At 39.1% G+C, this 20490-nt stretch overlaps 1 protein-coding gene across 3 annotated transcripts in view; it reads left to right on the top strand.

Moving 5' to 3' along the window:
* Nucleotides 1–9576: 9576 nt before the first annotated feature.
* Nucleotides 9577–20490, top strand: part of FDFT1 (farnesyl-diphosphate farnesyltransferase 1) — a 33986-nt gene continuing 23072 nt past the window's right edge. The window contains exons 1-2 of one of the 3 annotated variants that reach the window (XM_020985347.2): nt 9577–9821; nt 18482–18579. In XM_020985347.2, coding sequence (XP_020841006.1) covers nt 9723–9821; nt 18482–18579 — 197 coding nt within the window. In that variant the 5' untranslated portion in view covers nt 9577–9722. Of the gene's footprint in view, nt 9822–18062; nt 18580–20490 lie in introns of those variants that run through there. The other 2 variants (XM_078149737.1, XM_020985340.2) reach the window with 2 other exon arrangements.

The following is a 20490-nucleotide window of genomic DNA, read 5'->3' on the forward strand; positions in this document are numbered from 1 at the left end:
GGCTTTGAAGCCCTGGGCACATTACTTAATATCTCAATGCTTAAGGCAGCTCTAAGACTATAAATTGTCAATAAAGTTCTGATCTGCATTGATAGATCCTTCCTGACAGTTCTCTATATCCATGATATCACAGGCCTTGCTCCAAAAAAAGAAAAAAAGCTCACCAAATTATTGACATACTTATCAGTGTTTGTGTTGGTCAGAGTTTGCTTTCTTTACTGTGCATCAGTCCATATGTGTCCAAGTCTATTTCTATTTGTCATCATGGTAAAGTAACATACCCCTGCATACTTCCTCCTTCACCCAACTATCATAAGAATCAAGTGAGATTTGAGGACTCAGAAAAGTACAAGGTGTTTTGCAAATGTGAGGTGGCATTGTTCCTTTACTTTGTTTAGTAACAAAAACTGGAGGTGTCCTCATACCCTTTCTTGGAGAGAATTCCTTATGATCTTTTCATAGGTGACATGAGGTCTGGAGTTGAGAAGACCTGAGTTAAAATCTAGCCTCAGACACTAGCTGTGTGACCCTGGACAACTCACTTTCCTCAGCTGTAAAATGTGAATGATAGTGCCTACCTTGCAGGGCTGTGAGGATCAAATAAGATCACATGGCACATTATTCTGCCCTATCAAAAAGAATATGCTTTTCCTTCAAATCATTCTCCTAAGTTTTTTTTTTTTAAAAAAAGGGCAGTGTGACCCATTAGATAAAGGTCTAGCCCCAGAAGAAGGAAGACCTGGGATCAAGGGTAGCCTGCCCATGACACAGACTGGCATTGTGATCCTTGGCAAGTTACTTAAATATTTCAGTACCCTAGGCAACCCTCTCAAGGGAGGTATAGTATAATGGAAACTGGATTTGGAGTCAAGTTTCAAAGATCTAGAGCTGAAATGGTTCCCAAGAGGTCATCTAGGTTAACCCCATCTTTTTTTATATATGTAAAAATTTTTTTTCCTTTTTTTTTTCAATTACATGTAAACAAAAATTTTTAACTTTTTAAGTTTTGAGTTCCATATTCTCTACCTCCCCCCTTTCCTCCTTGAGAAGGCAAGCAATTTGATATAGGTTATACATGTATAGTCATGGTAAAACTTTTCCATGTTAGCCATGAAGCAACAGTAAACACACACAAAAAAACAAGAATATTAAAGTTTAAAAAGTATGCTTCAGTCTTCATTCAGACTCCATCAGTTCTTTCTCTGGTGATGGGTAGCATTTTACAACATAAGTCCCTTGGAATTCTCTTGAATCATTGTATTGCTGAGAATAGCTAAGTCATTCACAGTTGATTACCATACAATATTGCTATTACTGTGTACAATGTTCTAGTTCTGTTCAATTCACTTTGTATCAGTTCATGTAAGCCTTCCCAGGTTTTTCTGAAAGCATTCTGCTCATTATTTCTTATAGTACAATAGTATTATATCACAATCATATACTACAACTTGTTCAGCCATTCCTCACTTGATGAGTATACCCTCAATTTCCAATTCTTTGCCACTTTAATAAGAGCTGCTATAAATATATTTGTACAGATAGGTTCTTTTCCTTTTTCTTTAATTTTTTTTGAGTAGAAACCTAATAGTGATATTTCTAGGTCAAAGAGCATGCAAAGTTTTATAGCCCTTTGGGCACAGTTCCAAATTGCCCTCCAGAATGGTTGGATCGAACTATGCCCAAGGGGCTATAAAAATGTGAATACCCTTTGACCCAGCAACAGCACTTCTAGGGCTGTATCCCAAAGAGGTCATAAAAATGGCAAAAGGACCCACATGTACAAAAATATTTATAGGAGCTCTTCCTATGTTAGCAAAGAATTGGAAATTGAGGGGATGCCCATCAATTAGGGAATGACTGAACAAGCTGTGGTATGTGAACATAATGGAATACTGTTGTGCTATAAGAAATGATGAACAGGCAGACTTCAGAAAAACCTGGAAAGTCTTGTATAGACTGATGCTGAGTGAAGAGAGCAGAACCAGTTGTACACACGTTGTGCGTTGTGTGATGACTAACTTGATAGACTTAGCTCTTCTCAGCAATGCAAGGATCTAAGAGATCTCCAAAAGTCTCATGATGGAAAATGCTATCCACATCCAGAGAATGAACTATGGAGTTTGAATGCAGATCGAAGCGTACTGTTTGCTCTTTTTTTCCCCTTCTGTTTTGTTTCTTCTTTCTTGTGCTTGCTCCTATTGGTTCTAATTCTTTACAACATGACTAATGTGAAAATGTTTAATAGGAATGTATGTGTAAAGCCTATATCAGATTGCATGCCGAGTTGGAGAAGGAGGGGGAGAAAATTTAAAACTCAAAATCTTACGGAAGCTAATGTTGAAAACTAAAAATAATACAAATAAAATTTTTAAAAATACTTCAAAAAATAGATTAAAAATAGAATGGTTGGATCAGTTTACAACTTTACACACAGTGCATTAATGTTCCAATTTTCCCACATCTCCAATCTTGTCTTTTTTTTTTTTTTGGTTACATGAGCCTGTCTGAGATATGAGGTGGTGCCTTAGAATTGTTTTAATTTGCATTTCTCTAATCAGTAGTAATTTAGGGCATTTTTTTCATATGATCATCTGAAAACTGCCTGTTCATATCCTTTGACCATTTATCAATTGGGGAATGACTTCTATTGTAAATTTGTCTCAGTTCTCTATTTGAGAAATGAGGCCTTTATCAGGGAAGCTTGCTGTAAAAAAATTTTCCCCCAGTTTTCTGCTTCCCTTCTGCTCTTGACCATGTTGGTTTTGTTTGTACAAAACCTTTTTAATTTCATGTAATCAGATTACCCATTTTACATCCTGTAATGTTCTCTATCTTTTGTTTGATCATAAATAAATTCTTTCCTTATTCATAAATCTGACAGGTAGAATATTCCATGCTCCCATAATTTGCTTATGCTATCACCCTTTATATCTAAATCATTTTAGCCACATATTGGTATATGTATGAGATTTTGGTCTAGACCTAGTTTCTTCCAAGCTGCTTTCCAGTTTTCTTTTTTTTTTTTGTGGGGCAATTGGGGTTAAGTGACTAGCCCAGAGTCACACAGCTAGTAAGTTTTATATGTCTGAGGCTGGATTTGAACTCAGGTACTCCTGACTTCAGGGCCAGTGCTCTATCCACTGTGCCACCTAGCTGCCCTCTGCTTTCGAGTTTTCCCAGCCATTTTTGTCAAATAATGATTTCTTGACCCAAAATCTTGTATTTTTGTGTTTGTCAAACATTAGATTACTATGATCATTTACTACTGTATGTTGTGTACCTAATTTATTCCACTGATCCATCACTGTATTTCTTAGTTCCAGTTTCTTGTGATGATTTCTGCTTTGTAATACAGTTTGAGATATGGTACTGCTAAGTCACTTTACATTTTTTTCACTGATTCCTTTAATATTCTTGACCTTTTGTTCTTTCAGATTAATTTTATTATTTTTTCTAGCTCTGTAAAATAAAGTTTGGTAATTTGGTTATGGTACTAAATAAGTGAATTAATTTAGGTAGAATTGTCATTTTTATCATGTTGGCTTGGCCTACGTATGCCCAATTAATATTTCTCTAATTGTTTAGATCTGACTTGTGTAAAATGTTTTTTCCCCACTTAAGAGTATTTTATTTTTCCAATTACATGTAAAGATAGTTTTCAACATTCACTTTTGTAAGATTTTGAGTTCCAAATTTTTTTCTCCCTCCCTCTGTCCCCTCCCCCTCCTCAAGATGGCAAGCAGTCTGATATAGGCTGTATATGTACAATTATATTAAACATATTTCCACATTAGTCATGTTGTGAAAGAAGAATCAGAACAAAAGGGAAAACCATGAGAAAGAAAAAAAGAGAGAAAATAGTAATGCTTTAATTTGCATTCAGACTCCATTGTTCTTTCTCTGGATGTGGATAGCATTTTCCAGAATGAGTCTTTGGAACTGTCTTACTTAGATCATTGTATTGCTGAGAAGAGCTAAGTCTATCAAAGTTGGTGATTGCACAGTGTTGCTGTTACTGTGTATGATGTTCTTCTGGTTCTGGTCACTTCGCTCAGCATCAGTTCATGTAAATCCAGGTTTGTGAAAAGTGTTTTGCAATTGTGTATATATGGTTCCTGGGTTTGTCTTAGCAAGTAGATTCCCAAATATTTTATGTTGTCTGAAGTTATTTTAAATGGAATTTTTCCTTTATCTCCTTGCTGGATATTTTTGGTAATATATAGAAATGCTAATGATTTATGTATAACCCCATCATTTTAGAGATGAAATCAGTCCAAGGGAGGTTAAGTGAATTGCCCAGTTGATCTTGGAGGCAGGATTTGATCAAACCCAAAACCTGTAGGCCACAGGTTCCTCATCTGCAAGGGGAGATGAGATGATGTCTTATAAGGTCCCTTCTAGCCATAAATCTTTGATCCTGTGACTATAAATTGTGTAATAGTTGCACATGGTATGGTAGAGGGGAAGAGAGAAAGTAGGAAGGGCTTTGAGCAGAAGATGGCTCCTTGAGTCCTTGAAACTAAGGATTCTAAATGGAAAATGTGAAGGAATGCATTCATTGCAGGAGGAGAAACCTGTGTTAAGACACAGAAACTATTTTCTCTCTCTACTTCCTTTCAAAGCCTGTGTACTAGATATATCCAACTAGATTTTTCAACAGGTATCTCAAACTCAAGTCCAAAATAAAACTCATATTCCCAGCCCTCTCCCTTCCTTCTCAAAGCAAAAGAAAACAATAAATCAACCTGTTGCTTATAGTAAGCTTTCCTGTTTTTGTAGAAAGCACCACCCTTCCAAATGCTCAGGTTTATAATCCAGGCATTATTCTTTACTTCTCCTTTCCACCTCCCCCACCCCTCCCATATCCAATCAGTTGCTAAGGCTTATGGAATCTACCTCTACAATATCTCTTGCATCTACTCAGTCACCACCCTAGTTTAGATTATCACCTTGAACCTGTACATTGCAAGAGCCTGTGAATTGATCTCTGCCTGAAGTCTTTTTCTCTGATTCATTCTTCATACAATGTGCCAAACTGATATTCCAATAACATCCCACAGTATCACTCCCCTGCTCAAATTCCAGTGATTCATTATTTCCAGAGTCAAGCACAAACTCTCACTTTTGAGTTAAAAGCCCTTCCCAATCTGGCTTCAATTTTTCTTTCCAGGGTTATCATGTATTGCTCCCCTGCATTTACTCTTCATTCCAACTAAACTAGCCTCTTTGCTGTTCTATACACATTACATCTTTTTCACTGAGGCTTTGCACAAACTCTCATCCATGCCTTGAAGGTGTACTCCCTGAGACACTCTCTCTTAACCTTTGGCTTTTGGATTGGACTCCTTAATTTTTTTCAAACTGAGCTCAAGTGCTGCCTACTAGAGGCCTTTCCCTAGCAGTAAGTGCCTCCTCGTGTCCCTAAGGACTCTTCTTGCTCTAACATTCTATTATTCTATTTGGGGAATAAGTGAATCCTTCGGGCCACCTGTTGATTGGCATCATTATTCTTTGGAGGACAAGAAGTTGTTAAGTCCTCAGCCTGTTCAGTTTTTCTTTCTGTTGGAAGGAGCTCAGTCCTTTAGCTTAGCTCCAAAGCTCAAATGTCTTTCTTCCCTTTCTTTATTGTCACGCTTTGCATATTCCTGAAATACATAAGAAGTCCTGTTTGCCCTTTCTTTCCTTGTTTTTACCTGTAACCCTTTCTACTTTTGTTAAAGAACAATTTACCTAGAAATTGAGGAGACTTTCCTCTAGTCCATTTACCTTCTCTTTAAAAAGGGAGACTAGCCTGTACTTTGAGCATAGAGCATTTACTTGTCAATGGAAGATAGTCATTACAAAATCAGTACAGGTAAATGCAAACTATTCCTTGACCTCTTTAAGTGACTCCCCATGGTCACATAGCTATTAAGTATACAAAACAAGATTTCAACCTGGGTCTTGCTGACTGCAGGCCTACCTCCCTATCCAGTGAACCACTTAGTTGCCTCAAATACAGACTCTTTAGCTTGGCCCTGAAGACCTCCACAGACTTTCCATAGACTCAATCTACCATTCCAGTATTATTTCACATTATTATTATTATTATTCTTTTGCAAATGGTAGAAATGATACTTTCAGGAAGAGAGATTTTCAAATCCTCTGTTGCTTCCACCATAAGCTCTTGAGTCCAATGATGAACCTTGATCACTGTAATGAGTATTATTTACATTTATATAGCACTTTAATTTTACAAAGTACTTTTAAAAAATTACTTTTAAAAATTAATCCTGCAAGGCAGTGCAAGTGTTATTTTTCTCATGTTTACAGATGAGGAAAGTGGGGCTTGGAAATTTTAAGTGGTTTGCCAATTGTAACACAGGAAAGAAGTATCAGAGCCTGCACTCAGACCCACATCTCTTTTTGTCAAAGAAACTAATTCAGTCTTTTGACTGCATTTAGAGATGCAGGATGTCTGCAACAATGGAAAGAACAGTCTTACTCTACTTGTCCCTAGTGATAACACCTCTATGATACTGTGTTCAGTTCTTGGTGCCACATTTTAGGAAAGATACTGACAAAAGAATATGTTCAGAGTGGGGTGAACAGATGGTAAAGATTCAGGAAAGCTTGCTGTATGTCTGTTAGTTAAATGACCTGGGTACACATTTAGCATACAACAAAGATGACTTTCAGTGTCCTAATTTAAGGTACATAATAGCTGTCTTCAACGGTCTTAAGAGCTATCCTCTGAAAGAGGTATTATACTTGCTCTACTTAGTGAAGGCTGAGCTAGAAGGAGTGGGTGGAAATTAAAGTTAGATTTTGATTCAATGTAGTAGAAAATTGCCTAATAAAAGCAGAAGAAAGTGTCTGGAAGTTTTCCCTTGCTTTCTTACCCATTTTTGGCCATCAGTATAGTGAACTCTCCTTCCGGTTAAGGAAACTGCCTATGCAGATCAGCACCTTTGCTGCTTCATCCTTAGAAAGGTGCCTGGGCACTAAGAGGCTAACTGACTTGTCCTATGACTTCTTTAAATCACACTGAAATTGTGCCGGTTTAACTGGAGGTTTGGGAACAAAGATGCCAATGTGGCCTTGTAACAGTTCCTGGAATTCTTCTAGCTGACATTTCTGCCATGCTTTTCCTAATCTCCCAGGGACAAGCCACCATTGGCTATAAATAGCCAAACTAGATAAAAGGCATTTACAGATAGGGTAGGGAGAGAGAAGAGGAAACATTCTAGGAAATGAAATGAAGTAGAGAAGTGTTTGCTGGATTGTGGCTAGAAGCTAGAGAAGTGGGATTGTTGGTTTGAAGGTACTCCTTGAGAGTGGTGGATGGTGTCTGGGTGCATTTAAAGTCTGTTTGCTGGGGCCAGTATATTTGAATGTTGGCTTGAGAAGTGCTTATTAGAAGCGATTCCCAGGCTCAGATACTAAATAACTATTCAGAACTGGGGACCACTCAAACACTTGTAACAAGGAGGCTCTACTTAGTACTCAAAGATGTTCTGGGAATGCTCTGGTTTCTGTAGAAAGATGGTCTATTTGGACTTCTTAGCCTGTGAACTTACATAGTGCAAGGAAGGGTAGTTTGTGTCAGACAAACAGGGATTTTATGCATAGGGCCCCCTTATATACTTCTTCCCTTCAGAAACTCTTTGATCCAGCCAAACTGGCCTTGCTGTCCTTCACTGATGACATTCCAGGTTTGGCTCAATGCCTTTGCACAGGCTGGGCCTCCATACCTGGCATGCACTTCCGTCTTGACTTCCCCTTCTTAAGTATCCCCATAGTTTCCTTCAAAGCTCAGATCAAACACCATCTCCTTTATGGCCTTTCCTGATCATTCTCCTCCAGCTGCTGGCGACTCTCCTCTTGTCCCCATTACTTATACTTATTTTGTGTCTGATCCATAGTAAAGGCTAAAAAATGCTTTAAAAATATTTTCTCTATATTTGTATGTATATTTGTGCATATATGTACATTGTATATAATCTGTACAAATTAGTTAAATATATAGATATAGAAAAACATATTTGTATACATAACAAACATATACATATAAACAATTTGTATATACATATATACAAATTTATAAAGAATGTATACGAATACACACATACACTTCAGTGGCTTGAGGGCTAGTCTTGGAGTAAGAAAATCAGTTCAAATGCTACCTGCAATCCCCAAAATGACTTTTGGCAAATCACAACCTTTCAGTGTACTAGGGAGCTTTTTAAGATTAGAAATTCAACAGCAACTGGCAGCCTGCGCTGAGGAAGAGTCCTCTGCTGCGATTTTCATTAAAAAAACAAGAACAAAAAAAATGCCAAAGAACTAGAAACAAAGTAGATAGATGCCCATGGATTAAGTAATGGCTAAACAAATTGTGGTACTGTGACTGTAATGGAATATTATACTATGCTGTAAGAAATTATGTATGTGATGAATACAGAAAGGCATGGAAAGATCTCCATGAACTGATGCACAGTGAAGTAAGCAAAGCCAAGAAAACAACATATACAGTAAACTACTGCGTAAATGTTAAGAACCATCGTAAAACAATAAAAAATGAATGTTTCAAAGAAAGCACAAAGAATAATTTTGACTCCAAATAAGAGATATGAGAAGAGTCCACGGGTATGGAACATTGCATATAATTTTAGGGTTTTTTTCAGATTTTTTTTTTGGCCTAATTTTTTTTCCCCTTCAAAGAATTCTTTGTTATGAGAGATGGCTAGGGGCTAGAAGGAGGGGCTAGAGAAGGGCTACCGGGTTGAATCTAGACTACGTGAAAACAAAAGATAACAAGTATTTAGATTTCGTTTATACCCATTTGGCCTCTACTGCTACACCCGTGCTCATTTTGGACTTTTATTCCCGCAGCACCTAGGCAGTCACCTTTCCTGACTCCTAGACTCAGGGCAGCTTGGAGATAACGAGCACGAAGAGTGGGCAGTGCGGCGCGGCTGCGGGGAAAGGCAGGGCTGGGGCAGCATCACCACTGAGCAGTAACTAGGTGGCGGGCTGGGAAATCGCTCCAGCTCTCAGAGGTTTAGGGTTACCCCAAAGCCCAACTCAGGGCGGTCCTGATTCGGACGCCCTACCCCGCTATCGCCCCAGGAAAAGAGGGTGCCGGGAACAGAGCTTTGGTGCTGCCAGGGGGTGGTGAGGGACCCAAACCCAGCACACCGTCTCGAGCTCTGGGGCAACTCGCCATCCGACACCCAGGACCTTCATACAGTTCCGCCCACACCCCAGCCTGTGACCCAAATCCCCAACCCTTCCTCCTCTCTTCAGACTCCCAGGAGTTCAGAGCTAGGAACCCAGACGCCTCGGGTACGGAAGCCCAAGCCGGTGGTCCAATGAGCTTCGGGAAGGAGCCCGTCACACCAGATTCGTCCGGTTTGCCTATTGGCTAGCGTCTTCCTGGTGCGAGCAGCATGAGCCAATGAACACGCGTCTTTCCACCCCGCGATCTCGGGAGGGGGCGGGATCTCGAGCTTCAAGCACCGGTTGGTGGCTTGGTGATGAAAGGGGCGTGACTAACGGCTTCGAACCTCCTCCTCCTCCCGCCGTTCCTTCCTCGGGGCTCCGCCTCTTTGACTTCAGTGTTTTAGTGGTCTGTCAGTCACGGCGCCGGTGGTAACCAAGGAAGGGAAGGGAAGCCGGCTGTTAGATTGACTGACTGACTGACTGACTGACTGGAAGAGGAGCCCGTCTGCAGCCCCGACATGGAGTTCGTGGAGCTGCTGGGGCACCCAGAGGAGCTTTACAACCTCCTGCGGTTCAAGATGGGGGGAGCCAGGAAGATGATGCCCAAATTGGACCAGGTGAGTGGGGCGTCGTCCGAGGCCCCCGCCGGGCCGCCGCCCGGGTCCAATGCGCGACCTTCCCCCCCTTCTCTTCTCCTTCTCTTCCTCACCGAAGACCAGCCCTCTGGTCTGGAGCCCCTTCGGGCTGTCAGCCCGCCCCCAGCGGGACAGGTGAATGATCCATAGCAGCTCCTCCCAAGATGTTTATTGTGCACATCCAGCGGTGCCGCCCCTCCCCCCTCCGCCCCCAGCGTAATCCCTGGGGCGTAGTAGGCGCTTAATAAATTGTGGTTGTTGTGGGTCCCTAGCTCTCGTCGTTGGAAAGGGATTTGGAGATCATTCACCTCCACTTTACCCCCTGCTTTTGCATTCCCCACCCCATTTTACCAAGGAGCTAGGGACATTTTCAGAAATCATCTAGTCATAGGATCATGGGGCTGGACCTAGGAGGGACCTCAGACTCAAAGTCAGCCACCCTCATTTTACAGGTGAGGTCACGAAGTTTTTGGAGCCAGGTCCTGACTTCACATCCAGAGCTCTGGTCCAGGGTCACTGTAGTAGAGCCAAAATTCAAAATAAAGTGAAATTTCAAAGTGAAATTGAAAAAACAAAAACAAAAATCTTCAGATAAAATGGGAAAAAAGCTTTGTAAATGAAGTTAAGGCCAGTTTTTCTAATACAGGCTCTCCTGAATACTAGCTCTGGATCACAGTTTCCTCCTTTGCAAAATAAATAGTATGAGCCAGTTATTTTTTTCTTTCTTTCTTTCACATCCTTTTAAAAAATTTAATAGTATTTTATTTTTTCCAGTTAATGTAAAGACAGTTTTCAACATTTAGCCAGTTAATTTCTAAATCTCTTCCCTCTCTAAATACTAAGCTGCCAGGTTCTGGACTCTTGCCCTAATACTGGAGCGTGAAAAGAGAATTATCTCCTGTGAATTAGTAGAAGAATTGGATGATAGTAAGGGATTGGTCACCAGCTGTATGATCTTGGGCAAATCTTTTTTTCTCTCTGTTTCCCCAATGTTCCCTAAAATGAAAGGGTAAATTTGAGGATGTCCAGAACTGGCATTTGAGAGAATTTGCTTTTGAAAGGCTAAAGAGTTGCCCTTGGAGCCTGGAGATACTAGCTTAGATTTCTACAGGAATTTTTTTGAAAAGTCTGTCATAGTCAAATGAACTTTAGCAGAAGATTGTCCAGAACAAAAGAAATACAAGGAGACATTTGTCCTTTAGGAGTTATCTTCTAGTAGAGAAGATAGAGTTAATTATTTGCCAGAAACAGCCATTTACTTTGTTAAACCACAAGTTAAGAAATTGTAAGGTTGAGTGGTAAAGATTATGATTATCTAATGAATTAAAAGTGAGGGAAATAGTAAGCTGGTTTTAGAGAGCTGGTTTTTATTTGAACCTTGAAAGTTGGGCAAAATTTGGATTATTGGAGAAGAGGGCAAAGGAGCATTCCATTAAGAGCATGAGAAAAAACATGGAAGTGGGATTGAACTTGGTCTGTTTGTGAAAAGATATGGATACCACCCGGGTTTTTGAGAAACGGCTCTGGGAACCCTAATAAAGCTCATAGAACATGAATGGAAGGTGGAAGATTTTGAAATTGAAGTGGTAGGCAAAGCAACGAGAAGTTGCCAGATGTCAAGTGATACTATAAAAACAATTGGTCAAGTGTATCAGGCATAGTGCTATACAGTGGAATGCAAAAGGAAAAGCAAAAACAGCTCTTGTTTTTGAGGATCTTTCATGCTAGTGGGGAAGGCCATCTATATAAAACACAACATATAAGATAAATGCAGAGTAAATAGAAGCTAACCCCAGAGAGTATGGCACTGGCAGCTACCTCCTAGAATAAGCAGAACTTGAAATGAGACTTAATGGAAGCCAGTGATCTAAGAAGGAGAGGTTAGTAAAGAGTACCTCCCAGACTGTGAAAAGTCACTTACATAGGGTATGGAATGTTATGCTCAAGGAACTGCAAGTAGGCCAATATTACAAGGTAGTAGAATCTAAGGAGGGGAGGAGAATATAAGAAGATAGGGAAAGTAGGGCCCAGGTTATGAAGAGCTTTAAATGCCAAAGGGGTTTATTTTTGACACAGTATATGTGATATGATCAGACCTGAATTTAAGAAAATTTACTTTGGCAACTGAATGGAAGATGAATTGAAATGGGGAAGGAACTTGAGGCAAGGAGACCAATTAGAAAATTATTGTAATAGTATAACAAAAGGTTATGAGGCTTGAACCATGGTGCCAGCTTTGTGAGTAGAGAAAAGAGGACAGGACGTAGTACAGAAGAGATGTGAAAGTAGAAACAACATTTAGCAACAGATTGGATAAGTGGAGTGATTGAGAGAGTAAGCAGAGGTTGTGAATCAGGGTGACTGGAAGCTTGGTGTTCCTTTCATAGGACAGTTTAGAAGAAGGGTAAGGCTTGGGAGAAAAGATGTTGTGTTGTTGAATTTGAGAAATGAGGTGAGAGTTGGGAGTAAAGCCATAAAAATGGATGCTTATCAAGGAATCCTTGAGAAATGCTTACCTCTGGAGAGCAGTGCTAGAGATAGGAAGATTACAGGATAAGCACTATTACTGAGGCAGTTTGTTATTAATGGGAAAGTTTACCAAACTATATATTCTTTACTTAGTTTCTGATCCTTAAAATACTTTTCCCTCATATGGGGTGAGCAAAGAGTCAAGAATGACTCAGTTTGCAATCCTGAGTGACTTGAAGGATATTGGTACCCTTAACAGAAATTGAGAACTTAAAAGAAAGAATAGGGGGAGATATTGAATAGGCAATTAGTGATGTGGGGCTGGAGCTCAGGAGAGAGATTAGGGCTGGATATATAAATCTGAAAGTAATCTACACAGAAATAGTAACTGAACTGCTTTGGGCTGCTGATGGCACCAAAAGAATAGAGACAAAAGGGCCTAGAACAGAGGCTTGGGGGTAAATCCATATTACTTTGTGTTTGAATGAATAGGTGACTGCCATTAGATGACCTGTCAAAAACCTACACTTGAAAAACAGATTTTACAGATTTTTTTACTTTTTTTTAAAAAAAGGGTCATTTTCTCCAAAATAAAAGTTTCACTTGTTGGCAATGGATCATCAGTGTAGCTAACTCCTTCCACTTGTGCTTCTACTCCTTTTCTTTCTTTGGGGTTCTTGTCCATTTATCCAAGGCAGTGGATCCTTTCTGATAAATGTTCAAGAAGGACTAGCACGTCTGGTATAAGGGTTTGCTGAACCCTTTTCAGGGCTGCTCATCCACCTTTGTTGTCTACCTGGCAGTCCACTCTCATCCATGGCTCCAAGAAGCTGTAGCATGTGAACACATCTTGGTAAACCGTTTCGGCAGACAGGCTAAACCAGGTTAAAGATAACGAGAGGGCCTCAAACTGGTCAGTGTGTTAGAGGGATGTCTGCCCCAACCATATGAAGACTTCCCCTGGTGGAATGGGCATATGAGAACAATTTGTTCCAATAGCCATAAAGGCTGCTGAAGCAGGTACTCTGGAACACTTAGTGCTCTGTCAAGGCATTGAAGATGCCAAGGTCACGCACTGCATCCCCAGCCATTGCTAGTCATCTTGACTTTTGTCTTGCCACTGGACTTCAATGATTGGAAGAGTGAGGTACAGAGAGACTGTGTGATTCTGCCTCACTTAAATCCATTTCTTGAATGAGTCAAGACATCACTCCATGGTGTCATTGGTCCTCTTTGAAAACAAAGGACAAACAATATTCTGAAGATGCCTTTCCATCTCTGTCACTACATGACCACACAGACCACCTTGTTTTCTAATCATAATGTTGTGGTGAAGTCTTTTGTTCCACTTCTTTGATGTTCTCCACTGCCATTTGGATGACCTACAAAGATTCTTTAGAACTTTTGGTGTTTCTTGATTTGCAGCCAATAGTTCATCACTAGGGGGATTATTGGAATTAGAAAGATAGACTTTGGTAACAGTGAACGTCATACTATCCTTGAGAACATTGCATTTTTCCCAAATGCAGTCCAGCCTGTTCTTCTTTTGTTCGATTCTGGGCCTATCTCATTGTCCTTCTACAGTGCCTGCCTAAAGACAAATGTAATGTTGGTTTCTTATCCAGTTGTATCTCATCATCTGGACAATATGTATTACTTTTCTACTTTGTTTTTTTCCATATGGATTACCAAACCAGTTTCTTAGATAGCTATGGATCTCATTGAAGAATCCTTATAATGTTCTGGGACACTGAAGCAATTGGTACAGTATTGTCTACAAAAAGGAGCATGTTGTCCCTATTGGATTTAAATATTCTCTTCATAGAAAATTTTTAGAATTACATTCAGTGTGCTGTCTACATTTTTTGTTTTTGTTTTTGTTTCTTTTGGCTAGGATGTGAGGTTAAGTGACTTGCCCAGCATCTCACAGGTGGTAAGTGTTATGTGTCTGAAGTTAGATTTGAACTCAGGTCCTCCTGACTCCAGGGTCAGTGTTCTATCCACTGCACCACCTAGCTGCCCCATTATCTACATTTTTAAGCAGTGAAACTATCAGAGCTTTAGTAGAGGGGTCTTTTGCCCTTTTTATTTTCTGATACAGAAATCTTGTCTGATAATGTATGCAATAATTAGTCCTAGAAATCCCCCATCTTTCTACACTGAAAGTATAGATCTGTCTTTAGCACCTACCTCATAGAAATGTTAGGATCAAATTAGATAACATCTTGAGTACATTGTAAACCCTAAAGTACCATGTAAATTATAGCTGCTATCTCATTATTTGTTCTCAGAGACCTACTGTAATTTTGTGTTTACTCAATCTTAACTTCCTTTTAGAAATACTTATGTTATTGTAGTCATTATATATATCGGTCTTTTTTTTTTGAGTTCTCCTTATTTTGCTTTTCATTTCATAAAGATTTTCCTATGTTTCTCAGAATTTCCCATATTTTTCATTTCTTGCACAAAAACATTTAGTTATAGTCCTATAAAGCCTTTATTTTATCAGTTATTCCTTAGGCAATGATCACCCTCTTTTGTTTAGTTTTTTTTTTTTAATTTTTTTTTAACCTCAAAAACTGCTTCCATGACTGTTCTGGCACATAAAGAGCTTTTCTTTCTTTAATCTCTTTCCTTGGGGTATGTGCTCAATAGTGAGGTCATTGGTCAAAGGATGGGAATAGTTTAGTGACTTTTTCTCTCGTAATTTCAAATACTTTTCCAAAAGGGTTAGACTACTTCCCAGCTCCTCCAACAGTGCCTTAATATACTTGTTTTGCTGTGGTCCCTCCAGGATTTGTCGTTTTCCATTTTTGTTAGCTTTGCTAATCCAGTGTGTATCAGTTGGAATCTAAGAGTTGCTTTAATTTGTATTTCTCTAATTATTTGTGATTTGGAGCATTTTTATTTGTCTATTGTTAACTTGAATTTCTTCTTTTGAAAACTGCCTGTTCACATCCTTTGACCATTTATCAGTCAGGGAATATCTCATATTATTATACATTTGAATCAGTTCCCTATGTATTTTGGAAATAAGACTCTTTTTATCAGAGAATTTGTGACAGTTTTTTACCCTGTTGACTATTTTCTTTTCTAATATTAGCTTCATTGAATTTGTATTCTTGTCTAACCCTAACCTTTCTTCTGATCTCTATTTTTGCATATCTCAGCCATTTGTTAGACATTTTGAACTAGGTGTCCCATAGATAACTTAAACTCACTATGTCCAAAATTGAACTCATTATCTTTCTTCACAAACCTTCTCTTTTTCATAACTTTGTAGAGGATACCATCACCTTCCTGATCACCCAGGCTGGAAACCTCGGTGTTACCCTTGACTTCTTACTCTCTTTCACTTTCCATATCCAATGTGTTAGGCCTGTCAATTTTATCTTTGAAACTTATATTCTATATGCTTTATCCCCTCTGACATTGTCACCACCCTAGGTCAGGCACTCATCATCTCACAGCTGGATTATCAAAGTAGCCTTCTGATTGGTCTCCCCTGCCTCAGTTCTCTGCCTCCTCCAGGCTATCCTTCACATAGTTTCCAAAGTAATCTTCCTAAAGGCAGGTCACCGCCTTTTGTCCCCCTTATTCGGTAAATTCTGTCGGTTCCCTATCCCCTCCAGAATCAAATATAAAATATTCTGTTTGGAATTCAATGCCCTTACTTCCCTTGTAATACTCCACAATCCGGTGACTTTGACCTCCTGGTTTGCTATTCCTTTTATTCCTCCATATTCTCTCAACTTTGGGTATTTTTTACTCCTGTAGTCCCCTCTCTCCACATGCCTAGAATTCTCTCTCTTCTTGTTTCCTGACTTCTCTAGCTTCTCTGACTTCCTTCAAGCCCTAGCTAAAATCCTTCTTTTTTGCAAAAAATCCTTTCCTGATCCCCCTTAATGCTAGTACCTTTCTTTTGTTGATTATCTTTAATTTATCTTGTCTATATCTTGTTTGTACATAGTTGTTTGCAGTCTTTTCTCCCATTAGACTATGATCTTGTGAGTAGGGACCTTTTTTTACCTTTCTTTGTAACCCTAGCCCTTAGCACAATGCTTGATACATAGTAGGTACTTAATAAAATATTTATTGATTGTACAAAAATTTTAAATTTTACACAGTCAGAATTTTCCGTTTTATTTTTTGTGATCCGCACTGTCAGTTGCTTAATTATGACCTCTTCCTTTCTCTACAGATCTAAAAGGTAATTTCTTCCTTGCACCACTAATTTGCTAATGATATGATCTTTTATATTTGTCATATGTCCATTTGGAGCTTATCTTGGTATATGGTATGAGCTGTTGGTCTATGCCTATTTTCTCAGTGAGTCTTTCCTCCAGTAACTAAGTCTTTAGATTTATTTTATTTTTCTTTGCTTTTTGGTGAGGCAGTCGTGGTTAAGTGACTTGCTCAGGGTCACACAGCTAGTAAGTGTCAAGTGTCTGAGGCCAGATATGGACTCAGGTCCTCCTGACTCCAAGGCTAGAGCGCTATCCTCTGTACCACTTCGCTGCCCCAGTCTTTAGGTTTATTAAACACTATACTACTCGGTGTTTGCTTCTGTAAATTGTGTATCTTTTTTTGTCCCACTGATCAATCTTTTCTTAATCAGTACCAAATTGCTGTGATGTTTTGTAGTGCGCTTTAAGGTCTGGTATTGCTATAACCCCTTACTTCCCACTTTTTTTTCCCCCACAGTTACCCTTGAGATTCTTGACCTTTTGTTCCTCCATATGCACTTCAGTATTTTTTCTAGTTCTATAAAATATTCTTTCGGTAGCTTTACAGCATTGAATAAATAAATTTAGGTAACATGGTCATTTGTATAATATTGACTTTGCATAACTGGAAATAATTAATGTTTTTCCAGTTACTTAGGTCTGTCTTTATTTCTGCAAAGAATGTTTTGTAGTTAGATTCATGTAGTTCCTGAGTAAATCTTGGTAGATATATTCCCAGATAACATACAGCTTCTGTTAAGTTATCGTCAGTGCTATTTTAATCAGTGTTTTCAAATCATCTCATCTGTGGTCCTTTAATAAGACGTTATAGACAAGATGAAATCCATCCCTATGTACTTGAATGAACAATGGATTTGGATTTTATTTTAAATATTTTTTCATTTATTTCATTAAATATTTCCCAATTATGTGGAAAAAAACTTATCATTCATTTAAAAAAAATTTGAGTTACAAGTTTTTTCCCTCCTACCTTTCCCCCCTCCTTAGAAGGCAAAAGACCAGCCCGCAGTGTAGTCAAAAAGGGAAGGTAGTCAGGTACTATAACAGGAATAGCCACCTTTCTGATAAGTTCAAATCTTATTTTGTAGGCAGTAGCAGCTGCAGTACCTAAGCTTAAGGAAATAGATTATTCAAGAAATACTGAACTTTTTGAGAATACTCTATGGTGCTATTATTTTTTTAATGAGAATAACATTATGGTGTACCATAGAATTAACACTTGTTTTGGAGTTGTGAGACCTGGGTCCAAATATGTGACCCTCAGCAAAAACTCACCTATTTTGGTTCTCAGTTTCCTTTTGTGTAAAGGAGGTTGTATTAGATAACTATCTCTAAGGACCCATCAAACTCTCTAAATCTGTGAATTTCTAATAAGGAGGTAATTGTTAAAGTTTAAAGTGAAAGGAACTAGGAGTGCTAGGTTCTTCAGTGGGTTTTAAGGGGTTAAGGAAGTGACCACTTGTTATTCCACGTGTGGGGGCGGAGCATGGAGTGGAAGTGGGTGTCCCAGGGCTCTTTGGCTGTTTATCTGGCCAAAACTGGGGAGTTTGTGTTTGTTTTGGGGTTGGGAAGTCAATGCCTCCCTATTCTTAGTCTGTCGATCGTGGAGCCATGGAAAGGAAGTCCTGACTGCCTCTGCACTGAACCCCGCCTCCCATGGCTGCTGCCTGCTGCACCAAGGCTGGGGCCCTCTTCAAGCTCACACTGGGGCTGACTCCTGCAGCAGCACCCAGGGCTTCTGGGATAGGGGTCGGGAACTCCCAGCGCTGTTATGTCTTTGCCTTCTTCCCCTGGACTACTAGTAGGGATTGGTGCAGAGGGGAAGGAGTATGTTATTGGCCCCCTACTATCTCTCGCTTACCCCAGCCCCGTGCCTCTTCAACTTCTACTTCCACCTCCACCTCCACCTGTCTTCTCTGTCCACAGGACACTCTCAGCGATGGCCTGAAAACTTGTTACAAGTATTTGAACCAGACGAGCCGCAGCTTTGCAGCAGTTATCCAGGCACTTGATAGCGAGCTGCGGTGAGTACTATCAGCTACTGTGTACTTCTTGGAAGGAGAACCTCCTTTATGGAGTAGTTGACTCATCTGATTTATGTAAGATAGAACTGAGGTTGTTGTGAAGAGTTGACTTGAATGCAGCCTAGTATTCCTTCTTTTGTGCAACATGTCTTGTCTAGATTGTTTACCAACCCATATAAAAGTGTCCAGAGTTGAAATTTCCACATTTTTCATAGGAATGCCCCTTGAGGCAACTTGACATTTGATGAAGTTTGAAAAGGGGCCTGGCATAGTTCACTTTTAGGGGGCAGTGGCAGTTTTACTTCTGCAGGTCTTGTAAGTTAATTTTTTTGGTCAATACCTCTGTGTGCATGCTCGATGTTTAAACTAAAATCCCTTTATATCTCATTTTCTTGACTGCAAAGTATTTGTAATGTTTTGTATGCTAGTGCTGTGTATATTTCTTTTTAGTTAAATATAACTGATTCTGTGGGGCTAGTGGTGACAACCAGTTGTTAATCAGTTAGAATCAATACACATGAATAAGGAAAACTAATACAGGTACAGTTAATTACAAAGAAAACTTTAGGTGGATTGTAAATGTTCACATGGTGATCAGTCAGAAGGTGTTGTTGCATGTAAAGATGGGGGCTGTAAGCCAGGAGGCACTCATGACCTTGACTATGTGACATCCAAAGTTTATTTATCTTTTGTTCAGTTTGAGATCTTTCTCTGTGATCTGATTCTTAATATATAAAATGTGCCGATTGGTAAACCAAACACAACTCATGAAGAAAGAAGTTCACTGTTGAAGAAGGACTTAACTGCTTTTTCAAGGCGGGGGGGGGGTCCTTTTTCTGAATTGTCTTTGAGTCTTATGTTTCTTCAGTATTAACATATATGTTTGAAAATCATATCAAATTTCTTCCCTCCTTACCTAAATAATTAAGAAGTTAATTCAGTTTGGCAGACATTTGTTAAATGGGGTATGATGTATAGAGCACTCTGTCTACACTGAGGCTGCAAAAGAAAACAGGCCTTGTCTTAAAGGAGTTTACTTTCTAAATTACCATTTTGGTTAGCTGAAAGTTATTCGTACCTATTATACATGGATTACCAGTTTTCCAAAACTGAACATTAGTGAATCCTTGCTTCAGGCACTTCAAGAATCTCTCAATACCTTATCACGCGCTCGAACTAATGCAGTAGTCTCTTAAAAGATATTCCTACTTTTGTCTTTTTCATTGTCCAACCATTCCCTTACACATTTACCAGACTACTTTGCTTTTGCATAGATTTAGTTTTGTTATTTGCTCAAAGCCTCTCTATCAGCTACTTAGTAAAATGTTTACTCCTTTGTCAGGCATTCATAAGCCCTTCGAATCTGACCTTCTACTTTTACAGACATTTCTTTTTTGTTTACTTATTTTCCTTTTCCCTTGCTCCTCTCTTTTAAAATTTTAATTGATATATATTTTTTTAACATCACCCTCATTACCATAATATCCCATCTCCTCCCCAGAGAGGAACAAAGAGTTAAAAAGAAAGGGGGGGAGTAGCAGTTCACTAAAACTAGAGCATCAATTTAATCTTTAAGTATATTTGAGGTTTCTGCCCCCACTCGCTCTGATGTTCACCTCTGCAAAAAGGGTACATGTCCACTTTCCTATCTCTTTTTCTGAATATGCTTTGTGATTATAAAATAAAACCATTGAGAATTTTTGGTTGTTGTTATTTCCATTTACATTGTTTAGTCACTTCTAAATTGTTTTCATGGTTTTGTTTATTTTGCTTTGTGTTAGTTATTACAAGTTCTGCCATGCTTTTCCACATTCTTCGTAATCAGCCTTAATTTCATAGTACTCTGCTCTAATCTTTTCTGTGCTTCAGTCAAAATGGATGATTCCTACCCTTCTCTAGACACCCAGTAAT

Source organism: Phascolarctos cinereus, unplaced genomic scaffold (genome assembly GCF_003287225.1).
Source record: "Phascolarctos cinereus isolate Bilbo 61053 unplaced genomic scaffold, phaCin_HiC Scaffold_2;HRSCAF=192, whole genome shotgun sequence".
Lineage (NCBI taxonomy): Eukaryota > Metazoa > Chordata > Mammalia > Diprotodontia > Phascolarctidae > Phascolarctos > Phascolarctos cinereus.